This window comes from Pleurodeles waltl, chromosome 1_2, assembly GCF_031143425.1.
Source record: "Pleurodeles waltl isolate 20211129_DDA chromosome 1_2, aPleWal1.hap1.20221129, whole genome shotgun sequence".
NCBI classification, from domain to species: domain Eukaryota; kingdom Metazoa; phylum Chordata; class Amphibia; order Caudata; family Salamandridae; genus Pleurodeles; species Pleurodeles waltl.
The window spans coordinates 470,555,870-470,578,005 of NC_090437.1; the positions used below are offsets into that span (position 1 = coordinate 470,555,870).

General features: G+C 44.2%; 1 protein-coding gene across 1 annotated transcript in view; it reads right to left on the reverse strand.

Annotated features, from left to right (window-relative positions):
* LPAR1 (lysophosphatidic acid receptor 1) overlaps positions 1 to 22,136 on the reverse strand; it is a 214,141-nt gene that overhangs the window by 108,928 nt on the left and 83,077 nt on the right. Inside the window, exon 2 of the mRNA XM_069240945.1 lies at positions 3,750 to 3,907. Coding sequence (XP_069097046.1) covers positions 3,750 to 3,806 — 57 coding nt within the window. The 5' untranslated portion in view covers positions 3,807 to 3,907. The remainder of the gene's footprint in view (positions 1 to 3,749; positions 3,908 to 22,136) is intronic.

A 22,136-nucleotide genomic window follows, 5' to 3' on the forward strand; every position in this document is an offset into this window, starting at 1 on the left:
ACTAGATTCCTGCAACCTAAGACGAAGAAGGAATGCTGACCTGAAGCCCTGCAGAGAAGACGGAGACACCAACTGCTTTGGCCCCAGCCCTACCGGCCTGTCTCCCCACTTCAAGAAAAACTGCAACAGCGACGCATCACCCAGGGTCCAGCGACCTCTGAAGCCTCAGAGGACTACCCTGCATCTAAAAGGACCAAGAACTCCCGATGACAGCGGCCCTGTTCCACAAAGACTGAAACTTGCAACAAAGAAACAACTTTTAAAGGACTCCACGTTTCCCGCCAGAAGTGTGAGACTTTCCACTCTGCACCCGATGCCAGCGGCTCAACCTGCGGAGAAACAACACTACAGGGAGGACTCCCCGGCGACTGCGAGCCCGTGAGTAGCCAGAGTTGACCCCCCTGAGCCCCCACAGCGACGCCTTTGGAGGGAATTCAGAGGCTTCCCCCGACTGCCTGTTTCAAAGAACCCGACGCCTGGTAAAGACACTGCACCCGCAGCCCCCAGGACCTGAAGGATCCGATCTCCAGTGCAGAAGCGACTCCCAGGTGGCCCTCTCCCTTGCCTAGGTGGTGGCTACCCCGAGGAGCCCCCCCCTCGCCTGCCTGATTCGCTAAAGAGACCCCTGGGTCTCCCATTGAAACCAATTGCAAACCCGATGCCTGTTTGCACTCTGCACCCGGCCGCCCCTGTGCCGCTGAGGTTGTACTTTTTGTTCTCACTTGTGTCCCCCCCCGGTGCCCTACAAAGCCCCCCTGGTCTGCCCTCCGAAGTCGCGGGTACTTACCTGCTGGCAGACTGGAACCGGGCACCCCCATTTCCATTGAAGCCTATGCGTTTTGGGCACCACTTTGACCTCTGCACCTGACCAGCCCTGAGCTGCTGGTGTGGTAACTTTGGGGATGCCCTGAACCCCCAACGGTGGGCTACTTTGGACCCAACTTTGAACCCTGTAAGTGCTTTACTTACCTGCAAAACTAACCAATACTTACCTCCCCCAGGAACTGTTGAATTTTGCAGTGTCCAATTTTAAAATAGCTTATTGCCATTTTTGCCAAAACTGTACATGGTATTGTGATGATTCAAAGTTCCTAAGATACCTGAGTGAAATACCTTTCATTTAAAGTATTGTTTGTAAATCTTGAACCTGTGGTTCTTAAAATAAACTAAGAAAATATATTTTTCTATATAAAAACATATTGGCCTGGAATTGTCTTTGAGTGTGTGTGTTCCTCATTTATTGCCTGTGTGTGTACAACAAATGCTTAACACTACCCTCTGATAAGCCTACTGCTCGACCACACTACCACAAAATAGAGCATTAGAATTATCTCTTTTTGCCACTATCTTACCTCTAAGGGGAACCCTTGGACTCTGTGCATGCTATTTCTTACCTTGAAATAGTACATACAGAGCCAACTTCCTACACAAAGGCAGGGCCTGGCCAGGAGCGGCTCGTCAGAGGCCATAAAGTCAACAAAGAGACAGTAGGAAAAGAAAGGTGAGGGTCTGAGAAATGATTTTATGTTAGGAATAGTGTACATTCTTCAAAAAAAAAAAAAAAAAAAAGAATTGGCAAAGCCAATACATCTCACATTCATAATGCGAGACCTGAGCTGTGCTGTGGGCTTTGCGAATGTTTGTCTGTAAAGTACTGTTTAAAAGAGGTAAAGGGTTTTTTTAATACTGGAGAAAAAACAAACATATCTTATGGTATTTTAAAAGGGTACATTGAATTCAATGTTATCAATCTTTATAAATGCCACGGTTTATTTTTCAACTACTTCTCGCTTATGAAACTCTGAACAGAATTAAAAAAACATGGGATGTGTCATACTATAAAGATAAATGCCTACCAAGGCCTAATTTAATTTCCACAGATCAACTGATTTTCCTGTGTAGTGAGTAGATTTTTGGGTTTATATGAGAAGTGTCATGCTAAGCACACCTTTAGCCTCACACGCCTGTGGCATGAGTACAGCAGTCGGCCCTTCCCGCAGCACCATAAAAGCCTTTGTATGCTTGGGTTTTTATGCAATATGCGGAATGCAGGGAAAAGAAAACGTGAAACTGCTCTTCAGCCCAGCAAAAAATATCTGCGTTCCTGTGCTTTTACAGACAAGCTGGGAGAGGTGGGGACCCACACAGCGTGCAGGGAGTGGGTATTTGAGGGCAGAGCAAACGATAAGGAAGAGAGCTAGAAAATACATTCACTCTCATGGAGTGCTGAATGAAAAAGAAAAAAGCAATTCCCTAAATGTGAAGAATGGAAGGATACATTTCGGCCAATCAAAAGCATAATACAGAGGATATGATCCAAGGGGGAGTCACAAACCCAAGAAGAAGAAAAACAGTACAATGACAAGGAAGCTGTAGCATCACTCTGTAGGTCTGCACATGCATTACTCTGCATGTGTGTGGCTTAAGCATGTGGGCATCAATGTTTCTTTTAATTGATCAATGTAAGAAGGCGGGTGCCACACAGAAGCATGCTCATGCCTATAGCAAGACAGAATAATATTTTCTTTTAAATGACCTATCTGGGAAGGTGGATTCCATTTAGATCAGTAAATAAAAAAAACAGAAAGAAAGGAAAAAAAGAAATGCTGAGTCCACCAGAATGCTGTTGATGTAGTGGGCCGCCTGGAAGAAAATGGCAACTCCCAGGCCTTTCATAAAAGTGCACAAAGAACTGAAATGCCTGTGAGGGTTGGGTGCGGGAGGGGGCAACAGAGAAGTGGGTTTGAGAGGAGCAACATGGACAAGAGAGAAAATATAAATAAAGCTAAGTGAGGGGAGGAGAGGCAAAGCAGAACGAGGGAGGGAGCGAAGTGGGGGATTGAGTGAAGCACACTAAAGCAGTATAAATGCGAGGGAGCAACACTGACAATGTGTTGGGGCTGTGGGTGTTTGGGCTATGGAAGTAGGATATAAGACAGAGAGCCAGAAAACACATACAGTCTCATGGAGAGTTCTGAAAGGAAATTCAGCCAATCATAAGCACCATAAAGACAATATAATCCAAAGGAGGGACAATCACAGGAAGAGGATGAAGAAGCCATGCATTCTCGTGCCTACAGCATGAGGAAATATTTTTTTTCTTCTTTAGATTGATCAATCTAAGAACGCGGATGCCACTTTGATCACTTAATAAAAAGCAATAAAGAAAAAGTAGTTTCCTAAATATGAGCACTAGAAGGATACAAGCCATTCAATGAAAAGGATGGTAAAGAGGCTATGATCCAGGGGAGGGGCCAACAGAAGAAGAGAAGTCAAGTAATCGAATACAAAGACCAAAAACTGAGCATGACGATAATGCCAAGCAATGGGTGGTTCTGAGCCTATTTTAAGTTTTTGGTAAGACCACAATATGTCTTTCGCAACAGTGGTCGGATAGGTGAGACCTAAATCACTAGCATGTTCCCTTTGTTTTGACAAGCTATGGAAAGATGATGCTTAATGAGTCAAGCACATATGACTGACTCCAGCATAGTAGTAAATAATTTGCCTCTGGCTGAACTGTGGCAGCTTATTACTGCCTATTCTTTCAAATAAACTGCTCTCAATATAATCGTTTTAGAGCTAGGAAGTGAAGAACATCACCAGCACAAACATGAAACATTCTGTCAAAAAAGCCCTTACTGAATCATCGGAAGATCTCAGCATGTGAGTATGTGAGACCAAATCAAATTACCACATTCATGAGGAAATAACATCCACCAGTTTGCAGATCAACACTTGTGTATTACCTGTGGCTGCGACATCATGGAGAATGGTTCTGCGAGTGGATCCGTTAGGGTCACCATGATAAAGGATTTCCAAGGTCTGTGCAGGGCTTTTGCTCCCTTGCAAGCCTGGTTTAAGTGCTTGTAAGCAGGTCAGATCTCAGTCATGTTTAAGTGCAGACCTGGAAGGAAAAAGCATTAGCTAATTAGCATAAAGTCATTAGAAGGGTGGTCAAACAAAGTGTGATAGATGATACAACACTGAAAATCTTTGTGCTTCATTTTATTACCTCATGAGGGACCCTGTTTACTGTCAGGAGTCCTTTATGGCTGCTGTCAGTGTGTGAAAGGAATTTATTTTTTTCCTATGCCTTCCCATATCACTGACGAACTGACTCGTAACTTTTTAGTTTCTGTGAAACATTTGGAGAATTTGGGATCTGAGTTGGCAAAACAGTTACACTAGATGTTAGGAAGTGTGAAAATCGTTGTAACACTAAACACACTAAACAAGTAAAGTTTACATAAGCATTGCTGCTTCTAGAAACTGCCTAGAATCAATATAACCCATAAAATGATAAATTAGATAACCGTTACCAAGATCACCTTCAACCATTCCTATTTATTTAATTTGTAGCCAAGGGCATTTTGCCTACATGTAGTTTCACTTTTTCCATTCTAAGCCTTGGACTATAAGAACTGTGGGCTTATAAAGCAGTACAGTCTAAAAATCGAGCCAGGCATCAACTCTGAAGTAATGGACAGTCATGTATCCTACTATACTATGGGTAAACATTCCCTATTCTTGAAAGTAACACACATATAAACTGAGATGCAAAGTGTTAAGCAGCATTGACCTGTCTGTTTATTTTTTCCGGCTACCTTGTTTATCCCCCTGAGGACTCCACAATCAACAAAGTGTGGTGGTGGTTCATAGTAGATCTTAGGCTCTACTGTACCCAAAGTGCACTTCTAACAATAGTGGAAGAGGCTACTACCTCCTGACCAGTACGAGATAACAGTGTTTGAAAGCAGCTGACAGGGCAATATCAATAAAGCAGCAGGTGCTCTGGCACCAGGTCACAGAGGTGCAAGCGGCTCTATGAAACTCAACTGTGGATATAACTTACTGCCCAACAAAAGGTGCGGGAACATTTTCCATGCTCGAATTTGGGCCTATTGCGCCTTTGCTACACCACACGCAGCTGATCGATATTTCAGACTTTTAAATCTCCCCTTGGGGGAAAGGATGCATGCTGCTACTCCCCAAGTAAAATCTACAGTTCCTATAACTGGGATGGTTGCTTTCACTTGAGTACATATGGTGTATAGTGTAGGGATACGAATGTGCTTCAGGTGAACTAGGGATGATTCTTTCTAGCCACATCTGGCAGCAATGCAGGGATAGAAAATATAGGCATAAACTTCTTGGGATTTTATGTACCCCCAAAAATGGTGGTATACTGTGCAGTATTTAAATCCTCTACAACAGATGCTTTCAGCAAACACTGTATTACCTGTGTTTTGCACATAAGACTAGAAGACTGTGTGGGTGGTGACTGGTTTCCAAAGAGGACAACTGTACATCTGCACAAGAAACAAGGACATGGTCCAAACCAGTGAATGTTTATGGGCTACTGAAAAAGCTGCATTATCTCCCCTGTTAAACTATGTTTCCCCACTGTTTTTTAAACCTATCCATCGCCATTTCCTGCGGGATGCTTGAAGTAGCCTTCTAATGAGAGGATCTTGGGCCTAAATCTACAAAACTATTCTTCAATTTGCACAAGCTTGTCCCGTGTCCACATGCAGAAAATCCTGGTGGTCTTGCTATCTCCTATTAGAGCCCCAGAGTAACCCAGTGGATTTCCTCTTTAAACCAAGAGATTATGATGGAGTTGCTGTGATCAAAGCTAAATAACATGAAACCATAAACATTAAACGTAGCTTGTTAGCAATTACATGTCACGAGATAGCCCACATTAATTATGCTTTTGGACCATCCTAGACGATTGATAACTTACTTTCTGTGGGCGGTGCCCCGGTCTCCTTGGGTGATGACCATACATGTATTTCCTCACAATGACTTGACATTAGTGCGAATCAGGCTTCTGATGGTGTGGTCCCCCTGGGGGACTCTGATGAGAGCTGTTCATCTGCAACTAAACGTACAGCTAACCCTTCATTTGAATTTGGCCAATATGAGCCACTCCTGCTCCTTCCATTACTGAGACAAGTCCATCAGAAACCCAGCCTTTGTCACTCTAAATGTACTCCTTGGACTTCAGAGGGACAATCAATAATACAGTTGATATGGTGGGGTCTGAGTCGTTACTGTTTTTATAACTGTTTAAGTGGGAAATTAAGTCACAGGTGAAGGTCGCCTTAGGTCTGATACCTTACACCCAGGACCACCACCAAAACACAGCAGAAAAATCAGACCAAATGTTATACACTTAATTCTTCCACCTCGCTCTCTCTGGACAACATGTATTAACTTTGGCAGTCCTCGGAGGCAGTCAAGAACACTCAAACATTATTACCAAGGACATAAAATATATAAAAATATGTGGGGTCTGCAAAGAGAAATATTGTTAGAGTATGGTGTAATTCGCTATTCCCAACAAAGGCGATGTGGCACAAGGGTATGGACCGGTGCATGGAAGCAGAAAAGTTCATTTATGGGAGGATTTGCCATAGTAAATAGTCCAAAAGAAAGCTGAATTTACATTAGCTGCATGACATACATTGGAGTCACTTTGCCTCGAACTAAAGCGGTGATTAGTAGCTTATCGGTCATGGGGCAGGTTTTTTGAAGTAGGGTTTGGGCTCAGTGTGTTTGGGGGTGCAGGTGCCTGCTAATTAATGTAAGCACGCTACGCATACGTAAACAGCGTGAGATATCACGACGTGCTCAGAAATGCTCATTTTCTGAGTATCACAATGACCACTGGGATTATGTTTGCTTTGCTAGAATGAATAAAAGTACTTTAAAAAACTGAAAAATAATTTGGGGGCTTTTCTTCTCTTTAGGCCGTGGCATTCAGATTTTATGCGTCTATCTTAACTGTCTCATTTTAACCATTATACCCCCATACCGATTCCAGGGGCTGGGCACAGTAAATGTGTGTGGTGCATTGCCAGCAGCTGTCCAACAATGTAATATGTGCAAGTATTGCCAAAACACTATTGAGTGTTACTGTTCTGTGTAAGTTTCAGTTCCTTTAAAGTGCTGTCGGTAATACATAATATGTAAGCCATTTAAAATGACTGTGAACTCTTTGATGCACTGTATCAATAAAACAAATAAGAAAGACGTAAAAATGTACAGATGGGATGAAAGGGATGTGGGGTGGGCTCCAAGGAAATGGGAAGGGGTGCAAGAAAGGGCTTGGTTCAGGCTAAATCTGGCCACGGGGCAAGGCGTGCCCGGCAGACAATGCAGAATAAAATTGGCTTTGTTTCATCATCTAGGGTCAAAAATATCTTGCCCACAAGTCCCTTAAAATAGCAAAGGCTGCCTTCGAATGTTATTTTAAATCGCAATGCCGGGGTTGCCCACCCCGCCCTTCTCAGCAGTGGCAGGAGCGAGCTGCGAAGTTAGTTTTTATAAACAGTGTCTTGGAATAGAATTGCCTCATGAGCAGCCCCCGGTCCGAACAGAGTTGCTGCATCCCTTTTCCTCACTAGGCATTTTCGCAAAATCATAAAATTATTGAAAATATGCTGAGACTGCTAACTCCCCTGGAAAGGCTGGGACGGCGGAGAACTGGGCCAAAGGAACGCCGCATTCCCCTGCTTGGAATGCCATCTTTTCCACAGCGACGGGTGACTCCTTTCAAGAATCGCAAATCACAACTCTTCGGGTCAAGCCCCTTCCAAAATTCACATTTTTGTCTCGAAGCCAAGTATATTTTTAATGTATTTTTATTTCACGGATGATCTGTGTTCAACTGAACGAAATGGAGCTGGCTAAAACGAAATTCTACTTAAGGTTTGTAATCGCGTGAGAGTCCCTTGTCCTGCACGCACAATATTAGATAACTAGTCCCTTATGGCAGGTCGCTGCAAATAACACAACTAGGGCCGTGATTACACTCGGGAGGGAAGAGGCGGGAATTCCGATATGTGTTGTAATTGTTGCACCCCCACAAATTTCTTATAGATTTCTGCCTGTCAAACTTTACTAGGGAAAATCGTGCTGTAAATTCTGATACATGTGGAATTCAGGGTAGAAACACCTTATCTGCACGTAACTCGCTGTTATCGAAATAAAAACTCGAACTGGCGGTATTTACCACACAGTGTCAATAGCTCACCCGGTGGTAATGGTACTTAAAGGATTCCGTAAACTACCGCAGCCGTCACCCCTACTCGGTATCATGGCTTAAGACTCAAAATGCACCTTTCACTTAAATGTTGTGTTCGCCAGGCCCCTTGGATCCAGGGAACCATCTATGCCGCCTGAAAATGCCAGCCCAACTGCTGCAAAGGGAATCCACTGGATCCAAAGGGGTTTGACTGGATCCAGGCGCTGCAGGTGAGCTCTGGTGTAGGGTGTCTACTAGTGACACTCAGCTAAACAAATAAGATATGACACCAGGAGAAAGCCTCACCTGACTTACAGGCTGCTTCCTGAAAGCATCTCCAGAAGCAAGGAGGAGCAGCTAACGAATTGGCAGCCTCCTTCCTTTGACCCCCACCCATCTTTAGTATCAAGGAGAGGAGATGCGGAAACACTGCCTAAGGAGAAGGCACAGAGGAGAACTCTATTCTGAACACACAGACCGCACAAAACAATTCAACGAGCAAGACGGAGGGCCAGAAAGGCATTTAGAGATGAGTTGGAGGGTTTAGATGTTAGAAATATGATTCACATTATTTATTTGGCCTAAGCCTAAGGGCGCGTAATTCACCCAAACCAGGAAACCGAGGGCTGTAGAGTGATGCAGGCCCTCCGCATATCCAACTGTGTCCAAAAGTCAGGTATGGCTCGGCCTTCCCTGAAGTCGCCTATGTCCTTAAACCTCCCCGAGTTCAGCCCTCGGATCTCAAACTTGGCATGCCTGGAAGGTACTACCAATTGCCAGCTTTCTGATGAAGCAATGAAACACTGCCCAGCAACAACAGGCTGGGATGGAAGTGCAGCTCAACCAAACCCCGGAATCCTATGCAGTGGCAAGCCATACTCTCAGTGTGTGCCCTAAATTAAAACAGATTCATGTTAAGGAGTTTAACAGAAATGATGGAAGCTTTCCAACCTGTAGAGTAGCCATGGTCCTAGTGCACATAAAGAAACGGGCCCTCTGGATGCTGCTTGAATTATAAAATAAAGGAATAATCAGAATTCAGCAGGCTTCGGTGCCACTGCACCTGCTGCGCCAATAAAAGCTACTCCACTGTTTCCAACATGGTCTAGTTGCATAGGCAAGGTGTGCCGAGTTTTGCTTCTAATTAGCCTGCTATTAAGATGACAATAAGTCACCATGGACACCATTCAGAAGACAACCTCCCTCCAGGTCATTAGGGATGCTTTTTTCAGTCCTGGACATCTATGTGATAGCGAAATGCATTGACAGTGTTGTAATCTTGTCTCCCTTCTACTGAACTAATTACACTAACACACCTGAACTCAACGATCTGTAGGTGTAACACTCAGGATCGGAGTGAATGTCCCAAGGAGTGGAGTGGTCGTCCTAGATACTGCATTCCAGTCCTCGCTTTCATGTATCAACTGAATTAACTCCTTACTGTTTGCTTAGGGCTCCTTTATCTTGGCACCAAGGTTGTAAACTGTCTGGACTGCCTGAATACACCTTGGAAAAGCCCGTTTTTTGCTCGACACACTTAATATTATTTTGCAGTGTGTAGGCGGATACATTACTAAATTGTTCTCAAAGCTTTACATGCCACTATGACAAGCCGTCACTCCTTCCCTCCCGGATTCGGTCAAAGCATGTTCTGTGATGCTGCTCTTTGTCGACAGTGCAGCTTATCCATTGCATTTTCTTGGTTGCTGCTAAAACTAACTTTAAGAAACTGGGTAACCTTTTCGATATGTTGCACGTTTAACTAAAAATGTCCCTTCACGCGACGTGGAAACAGAAATCAAAGCACAGATACTCTAACTGAAAACACTGGCAGCTCCTCAAAGAAACTGGTGCCATTTTGAGACAGTACAAAGCAGCTAGCCCAGCTTAAGAATACAGGCAGGGGACATCCGGGCGCCTTTGACATCCCGGTCCTGGAGTACCACACTAGTTCCATCTGATCTAATGGAGTCTTAATGGGTGCAACTCCTGGGCACTCCATTGAAAAGCACTGCCTCCTTCCTAGAGTCACAATGTTGGGGGGGACTATGGACTACTAGAGGTCCCCAGCCAAATTTTCTCCCCAAAAAAAAAGGGGAATAAGCTGCTTCCTTACCTGGGATGCTTCGTTCCTCCCAATACTTCACGGAAGAATAAGGTAGCGCCTTTTTTGGGGCATAACTCAGACTAATACTTAACAGCTCTGCCTTTTCTTGCCCCCTCAGAATCTCATTTCTCTAAGTAAGTGCTGCACAAAATGCATATTGGCCATTAGTTTTGCAGAAGATCAATATAAATATATACATATATCCACTCCCTCCCTTCACTCTCAATGGGCACTTCCATCGTTATCGCTTTTGACATAAGCCTCTTTCTCCTGCTATTTACCTCTTCCAAAGTACATCTCATTGTCCATTCCCGCCATGCTGTTCGCTCACATTTCCAGCTGGACCCCCTTTCATGAGATACTTCGGTCTCATTTCATCGCACACATCATCAGGCTTATCACGAGGATATTATTTTACACAAAGGCAATATACTTGTGTGTATCAAAAGTATCTTATATAGCACTATCTCACATGCAAATAATGTTTCTTCCTACAGGTTTACATCCACTGATTCCACACAATCCCCAAAAAGCTCCTCTGTATTGCCATGAAAATTGAGCTGGTCTTATAACTTTCAATTGCTGCCACTCATTTCGTCCAAATTAACCTCTCCTTACTTTTCATCCTCTGCATGCCTCCTTGCTCAGAGCACAACCTACTATAAATTACCAGCATATGTGCTTTAATCCCTAGTACAGTATTTTTGAAAACTGCCTACACCTCAATTCAAAGATCACAACCTCTCCCGCAAAAGCCATACTACTGCAATCCAACAATACCTGAAATCCTGAAGTTCATCTATTAACACCACTACCATTTGCATGAATTCACATAATCCCCTCCCACTAATCGTATCTAAATCCTATTAAATTGTTCTACCACATAGAAACTGGAGTAAATGCATGGAATGGGTTTCAGAAGAACACAAGACTAATCCCAATAACTAACAATACCCACTGAAAATAAAACACTAACTTTGAGTTCTGAAGTAGCACGCTGCCTAGCACAAAGCACTTCAATGTCTTATCAGGAGTTGTAAGCACTATGTAAATGCAATTACAATACAATATATAATGCTCCTATCTCATACTAGCGCCATAACACTCCGCAGTCAGTTGTAGTTCATACGGGATGCATAATTTCCTTACACTGCTTGACACAACCACACTCACGTAAGGCAGATCTGCTTCAGGTTGTGTTTGTCATCCAGCACTGCGCCAGCCCATAAACCAGATCCGTCACATACTGCACTTAATCTAGTCCACCACTGCAAGTTCCAATACGCTATCAACTAACCACAATGACAGACTGATACGGGAAATTAACAAAGTACATCCCCACAGATTTCTCCACCATGTCTCCCTCCAACCTGTGCCTTTTCTGGACAATAAACTTTAAACAAAATATTTCCGCATGGACAACCCAGTGCAATACTAGCTAAGTAGACCAAGATCATAAGAAATAACAAATTGACCTGCAGAGAGATTCAAAGCTGAAATCTTACTGAAAAACATATTTCCAAACTCTCTTGTTACCAGTGCTTTGAAATATGCATAGAGTGGGCTTTTGCCCGATCCAGAGTATTTCTCCCTTACCTCATGCTATTGGCTGTTAGGTGTATTACTCTGCCTTCTAGGAAGTAATTCCATGAGAATGCATGAAGGACTATTTTACATCTGAAAGATAGACCCACCGTTTGTCACAAGTTATTTTTCTCCTAAGATGTATTTTTATTTTTTAACAGAAATAAATCATTTTATGCTACTTTTCCCAGCACTGGCAAAGTCAATTGTTGTACCTTTATTGTGATAAACAGCATCCGTGCATGCAGTATATGTTAATATCTTTTACAAACCCATGAGTTTACATGCATTGGCACATAAAAGACAGACATGTTGGCTTTTTCAGTGCTGGTTTTCCTTTTTCACGTTTCTCTCCCCAGTATTGGACTGATGGGAGCATTTGTGCTCATCGGTCATCTCCAAAGAAGGGCACTTTTTCAGCCTCCTGGTCAGAGAACTAGGGGACCACTGGTCACGACAAAGGTCTAGCAGGAAATTTAGCCGATTGCTTTACTGAGTCAAGACAACCTCTTTTACTTAGAAAGGCTGGTCAAGAACTTCATAAAATTATAAGGCTGCAGTTTTTATTTCTCTGATGATCAGGGATAGTCATTCGGTCCTGATACCAACCTCTCAACAGCGCAGCCCTAAGGGCAACGGGCATAACTTATGTATTCTGGTTTCAAGTGAATTTCAAGGTCAAAAGAAAAGTTATAGCAGGAGGTCTGTGTTATCAAATCGTGGGTTTCTGCTGACAGCGATCTATATATTTTTTTAAACTAGAACTACGAGGGCAGGACTTTAGGATGGAAAGCAGCCCAGCAGGTCAGACAGCATGCTGTGCTGGCGACACCATGAGAGACAACGACACAATGCAGCACAGCCTCATTTAATTTCAGAATGGAATTGTGGCTTGGAAATCTGCCAAAGGGGTTTGATCGGCTTGAGAAGATCCAACTAGGGTAGGGGAGTATAAGCAAAAGAGCAATGATGCTTGCCAGATGTTCTTGTTTGCAATTAATGCAGCGAAATAACTTTTAAATACAGGATACGTACCATATAATATGAAAACCTCCCACACACAGCACAAGGTCAACGCAAGTGACACATGATGTCAAACCCTAACAGGAAAGAGGTCAAAGACCAACTTTCTTTATAGTCAAAAACTCAAAAGATGACTTAATACACTTTTTAGGGTTGCAAAGAAGCAGGAGTCTTCAACCAGTTGTACATAATGAGTAGCGCCTAGACACCTTCAGACTAGCTCACAACCTTGTGTTCATTTTTAAATAAGCCCAAGGCCATATTTTCCTTTTAAAGTGAAGGGAAGACTATGTTTCTTTTTCATTATGATCATAAGGCTGCAGGTAGCAGGGCCTGATACTTAGCAGTGCTCAGTCAGATTTATGTCCCAGTCTGGGGCACAGAGGTGAACAGCTCTCATAAATAAAAGTCCTTGTCAACTCAGTATTGGAACTGTGAACAAAATAAGGTTTTGGAATGCTTTTAAATGGCAGAACATTAAAATGACAAGTTACCTTACTGTTTAAGCTAACTCTTCATTTTAATTTTCTCCCATTTTAAACTGTCACATTTACAAACAGCAGGCTTCCTGCTCCCAGTGGCCGGTAAGGATAATAGAAAAATACAGCCATTTTTTAAAATGAGAGAAATTTAAAGTGCAGAAAAATGTTCCATATTATGCATATTTTTGCAGAACATTTTTCTGCACATTAAATATTTCCCATTTAAAAAAATGATTGTATGTTTGTGTTATACGTGTAATGGTGCCATATATGGTGAACGGTATGTCCTATGCTACAAGTAAATATGACACAGGCTCTCAATTACCCATGTGAATATATCCTATTTATACACACACACATGTGGCACATGAGTGTGTATACATAGGATAGAGACTCTCTCACTGACACACATGGTAGCCCTGTGATAGAGTCCCTAGTCAAAATATTTTGACAAACCATAGTATCTGACCCTTTGGACATTAGGCTTAAAGTCAATGAAACTCGGCATGTCTGGTAACAATGCACGAGTTGTTATGCGTTCAGTAGCTCACAATCATTTTCACTGATCAGAAGTAGCTTTCACTACAGAAATGGTTGGAGACCCCCAAAGTGGTGGCATATTTTGCTATCTTCTTTTTTTGGCATATGCTTGCAATAAAATAATAAGTTTTAAAAAAAGTTAACGATCACACCAGCTTGTCAAGGTCAGACCCATTGGATTGTCAATGCTTTTCGAAGAGCGCCCCCCAAGATGGGGGAGCGCGGCCCCTTAGAAGTCAGGACCGCCGAGGTCCAAGAACCCCTTCGCACTAGTGGTGCGATGGGCTGGCCTGTTACTTCCGCCCCCTACACCTCACGAGGTGTAGGGGCGGAAGTTTCGGAGGCTGAACGTTTCGGCAGCACCAGCTCCGACCGGTTCCTGCTGCCGCATGCCAGTGGGGGGATACATAAGCGCCCCCCCAGGAAGGCTCAGCCTTCTTGCATTGTGGCGTCTGGAGTGTCGGTCGGATCGCAGTTGTGGGCGCCCTCCATTCTCGGGACTAACAGAAAAGGAGCAATGTGTTGGGGAATGGGTAGAGGCCGTGCAGGACCCGTGGGAATGGTACATATGTAGCTGAAAGATAATCCACGAATATTCCCACTTTTAGAGTGGCTGAGCGATCTAAATCATTGTATTAACAGTCAAGTCTTTTCCTTGGTGCCCCGGCGCTGCTGTCTTAAAAGGTGTGGTGCGTAGCTGCTAGCGTTGCGAACAGATGAGCTGGGAAACCAGGCTCCAGTCTCGACGTTGGCTCATCACCCATTGATTCTGGGAAAATGTCTTAATCTCCCCAACCTTAAAACAAAATATAAATTAATGTATTCACGCTCGACGTTTGTGCATATAGCGGTTGCAGTACTGAGAAGTGGCAATGCTGGTTTATGGTTGCGTAGTTGAAGCCCTACAACATGTGAGGGGCTGCATCGTGGTCTCCAGAGGCATTTTTGGACCTCTGAGCTCTGGCAAGGCTGAGTCATCTCGTGGTGGCTAAAATAGTTAAAGGGCCCCCCGTAAAATACACAGGACAATAGCTTGTAGACACTGCAGCGCTTCAGTGTGTTAATCTGTCATTATCAGCGACGGGGTCTGACATGGAAATCTTACCTGATGCGAATTAAGGGACAGAAGGAAACTACTCCTTTGTAATTTTATAATATTCTATAGTTGTAAAGTGGGTACCGTAAGCTCGTCTTGGAGAAGCAGTAAATGTATTTGTTTTGTCTGCCTCATTATTAGAACAGTGTGGTTACTTCACCCAGTGGTATTTGTTTTACCAATGTAAACAGACTGAAAGGCAATGCTAGCTTGCCTGGGGATTCAGATCTGTGACTTGCTTTCGGCAGACCATTTCTGCAGCAGGTGTCGAACCCGCTGAACTTACCTAGCCTGTTTCAAACCATCTGTCCATTTTATCAGAAAGGGATTTTATTCGTTCATTTGAGCACTCCTTTTTTGTCACTTGTTCCTGCTACCAAGTAGCTTGTTACCTAGTTTCTAAAATGCCACGGACTTCTATATATGAGTAGATCACAAAACCTGTTTGAAAGAGAAAGATAACTTTAAAGCCTCAATGAGAGAGTCCTTAAGGCCAACTTCTCGGACTCCAGCCTTTCCAGTCCTAGTTTTCAGCAGTAACAGCAAAGGTTTAGCTGATGCACAATACTTCGGACGTGCTTACTCTTGAGGGCTTTCCACTGTGATTCCTAAGTTCAGGGTGAACCAGTACTTGTACCTATGGTGGGGTGTTTCACAAGTACCAGCTTGGCCTGCTCTGGTGTGGTTGAGTCCAGTGGTGGCAAAGGAGTGCACAGTGCTCATGTTGGGCAGCAGATTACCGATTTCATTACTGTGCTGCTGTTGGCCCCTGGAATCCTTACGATCACTTCATAAGACACACTGCACTGCATCTACACTCTGGAATTATGGAATTCCAATACAGTAAACTATGGTTAGCGTAAGAGTGCTTGGTTTAGTGGATAGCAGCTTAGATTAGCCTCATTTTACCTTGGGGTAATGGCCACGTCATATAAACCCCCATTAACACAAAAATACAATACAGTGACCTAAAAGTGCTAAGCGAACATGTGTATTGACATACAAGCCAACGCTCTTGATTAAGGTGGGAGTACACGATTTTCTAAGCCAATTACTTTATTTCCTAATTGTTATCTTGGATAGAGTTGGTGGGCTGATGTTAATAAGTCTGCTGCCATTGACACCATTGGTAATTCATTCATTGTGTGAAAACTGTCTGACATTGGCATGTTGGGCAAAGGTCTGGAATGGCTCTCCCCATTCTAGAGGACTGTAGGTGGATTGTAGCATTTCAACAGTACAGCCCAAAGACACGTCAGTTGTGGCAACTCACCACATTTCCTAATGTCCCCACTCTTGAATAATATGTATATATCGTCTCTTGGGAAATTGTTAGCAGAAGATGGAACCTCTTCCTGAGTGACTGTGGACGATACACAAGTGATGATTTGTCTGTCCATTGCATCGTTCTCTTCCAGTGCATCGTTCTCTTCCAATGCCGGATATTCTAGGCCCAATGGCCATTCTACTGTGTCTTTCCCTCTATCAATCGTCCGTTGTTGGATGTCCTTCAATTGTATGAAACTTAAGCCTGACATAACTGTGTCATTACTGTTTTCTTAAGCCTTACCATAGCTTTAGTCTGACCCTTATGTGGGAAATTACCCTACTCCGTTGGCCTCCGCTGATAATTTTGGTACCTTGTAAAATGGCAATTTGTCTTTAAAAGCTCATCAGTCATATCTCAGAAACGTGCTTTTGGCCTTTGTAAATCCTACTATGTGTACTACCGTTCACTGCCTCAACCAAGGCTTGACCATGGTAAAGCTATTTATCTCGCCACCCCTGAAGCTCTCGTCACTGACCCCAAAAATCAGCCGAATGAAAGGGTTGGTAGGTCGTTTTCTGTGGGCAAAAAACAGATTAGGAGTTAGTTGGACTGTAGTGGATGATGGTTGTTTTAAGCAAAAATTGAAATCTTTTCTAAATCTAATTTTTTCGAAGCACTGCATGCCACTGTCTGAACACCTGAAAGTGCTTGGGTTTAACTGTTAATCAGTGGTGTAGATGGTCAGATGGGATTGGTCCAGCCATACTCCGCTGACTTGGTCTGAGCTGTGGCAGTCATCTCCACTGTTGTCTAAGATGGGTGGAAGTTGGCATGGCTTGAAAAATCCCTGAAAAAGAGGAAAGGTTTCAGGAGCTTTGTTCTTTTCAGGATTGATTTTGTGTACAAAACAGCTGACCTTTGGAGACTGATTGGCTCTTCAAGGTCAGTCCCTAGGCCCTTTGAAATGCCTAGCTGGGCGAAAAATAGCCTAGAACAGCCTTTTCTACCCTCATCCCTCACAAGGAATCTTGAGAAATCTCCACCCAGCCTTAGATGCTGTGAAAGGGAGTTCCTGGTAGGTATGTATTTCAAGTACATATTTCTTCGTTCCGTTTAATGGCGGTGCTTCATCATTGCTGGGTTGGCTGAAGTGCATCGGAGGGCATCAGTGTGCTGCACTCACATTGCAGGTGCCAATTCACAGAGTACAGATGGCACTCCCAACTCGGGGCCACATGGCTCCTCCCCTCCAATGCTAGCCTGGAATGGGGCATATCAATCCCTTGCAGAGACAAGCACAGGATGGCTCCCTCTCTCTCCCTCTCTATCCTTGATTGGCGGCCCGTCTCTCTTGCCCGGTCAGTGGGATCCCCTGGCCCCTACTCCTTAGGAGGCCTGGCCAGCCATAACCTCTGTTGCTTCAGCAACATTCTGCTGAGTCCACGGCGAGCAGCTCATTTGTCCTAAGGGAAGAACAGTGTCCGTGCTGAGGTTTTCCGGTGTTGGTGGCACTTTAATTTCTAAGGGAGCTGCAAGCAAGGCACTTAGGAGCAGCCGGTGGTCCCCTGTCTGCTAGTGTCGGTATAATCCTCCTGTGCAACAACAAAAGCCAATTTTGCTTGGCTTATGCTTCACTTCGGTACAACGTACTCATGCTTGTTTCTTCTGTTTCAGTAGCAGAACGTGTTATGGGTGCTCAGTCACTACTTTGTCCGGCAGGCGACTGTGGATCACTCAGCTACAGCGACTGGTCCAGAGGGTGAAGGGGTGCGGGGAACTTCTGTTCCCGGACCTCATTGCCAGATATGGATATGATATGGGTGAGGCAAGTATACCATGGTGAAGTATGGTTCACCTGTGTGGTCCAAAGGTGTTCGGGACGCAAGAGGCCCCCTGGGTTTGCCTTTTATCATTATCAGATTTTGTCGGTTTACATTTGGCGGGGTTGGGGCAGGGACCTACTGGTGGCATCCGGGTTTTGTGACAGAGTAGCTCCCCAATGGCATTGCAGTCTGTTTGCGGGTGGGGAGGGCGAAGGACCTTTGGGGCCCTGGTCGCCCTTGTGGAGGAAAGTGAGGTATTAAAGTAAACAGGAGCAACAGAGGGGTCCCCAAGGCTGGGGCCCCGGGTTAACACCAGAGATAGGATCCTGAAGTCCTGAGCCAACCTGCGGATGTACACACCAGATTAAGGGGCAGGGAGCACAGATCGCTGGGGGGGCCATGGGGCTCCCGCTCTTCGCCGCCCCGTTACACCCCTAGGCAAATTGGTGTTTGGGGGGGGGCGGAACCCTGAGCGGGTGGACAAGGAACGGTGTAGTCAGGGCAACCGCGCCTCCTAGGGATACAGGTGAGGTACGGCTCACTTGTGTGGTCCAAATGGTGGTTCAGGACAGGAAGGGATCCTGTCATAAGCTAAATGATTAATGGTTACTGAATATATCTTATGGATGTGATTTTAGTTTTGGTAAATATAAAAAAAAGTTTATTTGAAGTGATTTATGTTGCAGTTATATGTAAAAATATCATAAATAACTTGTAATAAAAACTTCTTCCAACCAATAAGTTTTTCGGTCTACGTATGGCTGGTGGTGTGGGGGTGAGGGCCTGCTGGCGGTCTCTGGGTTCTATGGAAGAGCGCCCCCCAAGACGGGGGAGCGCGGCCCCTTAGAAGTTGGGACCGCAGAGGCCCAAGAACCCCTTTGCACTAGTGGTGCGATGGGCTGGCCTGTTACTTCCGACCCCCACACCTCGTGAGGTGTAGGGGCGGAAGTTTCGGAGGGTGAACGTTTCGGCTGCACCAGCTCCGACCGGTTCCTGCCACCACATGCTAGTGGGGGGCTACATAAGCGCCCCCCCCCAGGAAGGCTCAGCCTTCTTGCATTGTGGCGGCTGGAGTGTCGGTCGGATCGCAGTTGTCCCACCCACCCTCTCCTTAATTTAGGTTGTGTAGAAGGTATTAGTCGGAAAGTGAGGTATTAAAGTAACCAGGAGCAACAGAGGGGTCCCCAAGGCTGGGGCCCCGGGTTAACACCAGAGATAGGATACAGGTGAGGTACGGCACACTTGTGTGGTCCAAATGGTGGTTCAGGACAGGAAGGGATCCTGTCATAAGCTAAATGATTTATGGTTACTGAATATATCTTATGGATGTGATTTATGTTTTTGTAAATATAAAAAAAAGTTTATTTGAAGTGATTTATGTTGCAGTTGTATGTAAAAATATCATAAATAACTTGTAATAAAAACTTCTTCCAACCAATAAGTTTGTCGGTCTACGTATGGCTGGTGGTGTGGGGGTGAGGGCCTGCTGGCGGTCTCCGGGTTCTATTACAAATGATAGCAGATATTGTCCTTTTCTTGACACGTTGTCATGTCTACACATAGACATAGCTATCCCAAGAGTAGTAGCAGAAGCAGTTAAACTGAAGCCCAAGTGCGTGAGGGGCCACTGCACCTCTGTTTACTACTCAACATGGGGTAGGGATGGGGAATTTTCTTGGCTTGCATTAAGGCTTTTGGCATTGTTCTGTATACCATCCCTCATTACGTAAACCAGGGAAAGGATTTTGCCAACAAGGAGTTCCAGCTCGTGGTATCCTTCAACCCATTCCTGTCTGATAGGCATCACTGCCGGTGTAAAAGCATGTCGGCAGAATGTCTCATCAGCTAACTAACCAATCTCCATAATGGTATTTGCCCAGCCTTTGCCTCCTTATACAAATAATGTATGCTGACATTGAAGATCAAGCTGAAGAGGGGGACAACCTCTCTGGGACAGTGAGGTTTTTGGGAAACCTCCTAACCGCCCGCACAGCACTTAATACATAGAGGGTCTTTAATTTTAGCTTATTTACAAAGAACTTCACAGTTGGAGGAACAAAGTTCTTGTGAAAGTAACCCGAAAGAGGTTTACAAAGAAACATACGTAGGTGGCAGCTGCCACTGTTGTTAGAACCTTTCACAGTATTGTTGTGCCCGCTCTAGCAATCTCAGAACAGGTTTTTGGACTTCAGTTCTGGCCTATAACACCGTACTATGAGTTTCTTCTCAGTTCAGAAGTAGCGTGGTATAATAATGTAATCACATTTTGGGAAGTTTCTCATGAGATAAAGACTCTTCAATTTTAAAATGGTTATTTTACCATGCCTGGAATAATAGAGCATTCCACAAAAGCATTACAATCCCACTAGGTAATTATGATGTAAAGTGGTGTGCCTCAGGGTGTGCTGTATTTATGTTGGTTTATATGTGGCGGTTCTAGAATGTATATTGGTGTGGTGTATGACAGTGATGTTGGTTTGGCAGCTCTTTGCCACCTATGAGGCTTTGACCCCCTGCTTGGCGAGCATAAGGGTTCAGTCTAGTAGGTAGAGGCCAAGGGTGAGCAACTGAAAGATGTCTGGACTGAAGGCGCGTGATGATAGTGAGTTGGAGGTTGTTACTGGACATCCGATGTAAACCAGACTACAGGATATTGGAAATGTACAGGGTGCCTGTGCAGATCCGAAAAATGTAAAGATTGGGCAAATGTTTGGTGTCTATTCTTTTCAGTTGGTCGGTATACTTAAACTAATTAACTATTCTCTAATGGTTCTTAATTTGGGGGGTTGTGAGCCCCTCGGGGTCCGTGACACCAACTAAACGGATCTGTGACCGCTTAGAAAATAAGCAGACTAATAAAATATGTACACGGAAAAAGCAAAATGTAACTTTTTAAAACGTTCTGTAAATGAGAAGAATTAAAAATTGGAAGGTAAACTCAAGTTTGTATCCTTAGCTTGATTCGTGAGAGCATTATTGAATCACTATCATGTGCCAACTAAATGAGGGGTGCATTAGGAGCAAAAAAGAAAGTGGTTTGCTAGAGCCAAGCATATCAATCCTCCTTTTGGAAATAAAACCACATTTTGAAAAGCTCCAACCTTCCCAATAAAATGATATTTTCGATTTTTGTAGATTCTGGAGCTCATTAATAAAATATTTAATAATCTGAGGATTTGTTTGCTATATATGTTTCTGTCTTTTTGTGCATTGTTTTTAGATTGAAAAAGTAAAAATTGAATCGGTGGGGTGTCCAAGGCTTCCGAGTGACTTGGTGGATGCCTGCAGATACCAAAAGGTTGTGAACCGCTGCTCCACACCAGGGGAATATACACCGAGTGGAGGTTAAACACGTGGCACAAGAAAGAAGTGTTGAGATCACCTGGAGATTTATTTGGTCGGAACAGAATCGTGCCAAAGAAAAAGAGTCCCCGCGTAAGAAGACATTAACGCCCGCCACGTTGCGTTTTGCTAAGCAAGACCCGGCAGCTCTTCGTCACGTAACAGAAATGGCGGGAAAGCTGGCAACAGTTTCCAAAACCTTTCTGTTACACAAGAAACGGATGGGCAGGTGGCACGCACCAAGCCTTGGCATAGTGCAGATATTCATATTACTTCATTTAGAAGCTAACCTACTTTTACAGCGCCCACTCCTAGCTTCCAGATAAGTGAAGGACGAGATGTTTTGATGAGGCCTACTGCAGGAAGGCCGAAAAGCAGATTACGACATTCCATCTGCTTTCGAACGTGACTAACATTTTCCAGATGTTGCTATGTGACAGTGTGCGCTATTCAGCAAAGCGGGAGCTCCATTTATTTAAAAGTTCAAGCAGCCAGGAGCTTTGAAACTCACGTTAAAGTATCTCAAGGAAATAGAAAAAGTGAATTTATCAGCCACTGACGCCACACAGCTCGGCTCCGGTAAAGCATGCACGAGAACGGTGCACGTAATTCTTTCAGCAGCTTTTTTCAGCTCCACGAGGCTCACTACTAAATTACCAAAAACATAGCAGATTTCTGCTTTTCACCACAGCGCACTTCCGGTGGCGAAGGTCTGGATCTGCAAGTTTTCATTGTAAGGTAGCCCGTGTGTGAAGATAAAAATATGTTGCACAACATTAACTTAGAAACCCACTCTCTTTCGCTAGTGGAAGGGTTACAGGAAACATGGCCACA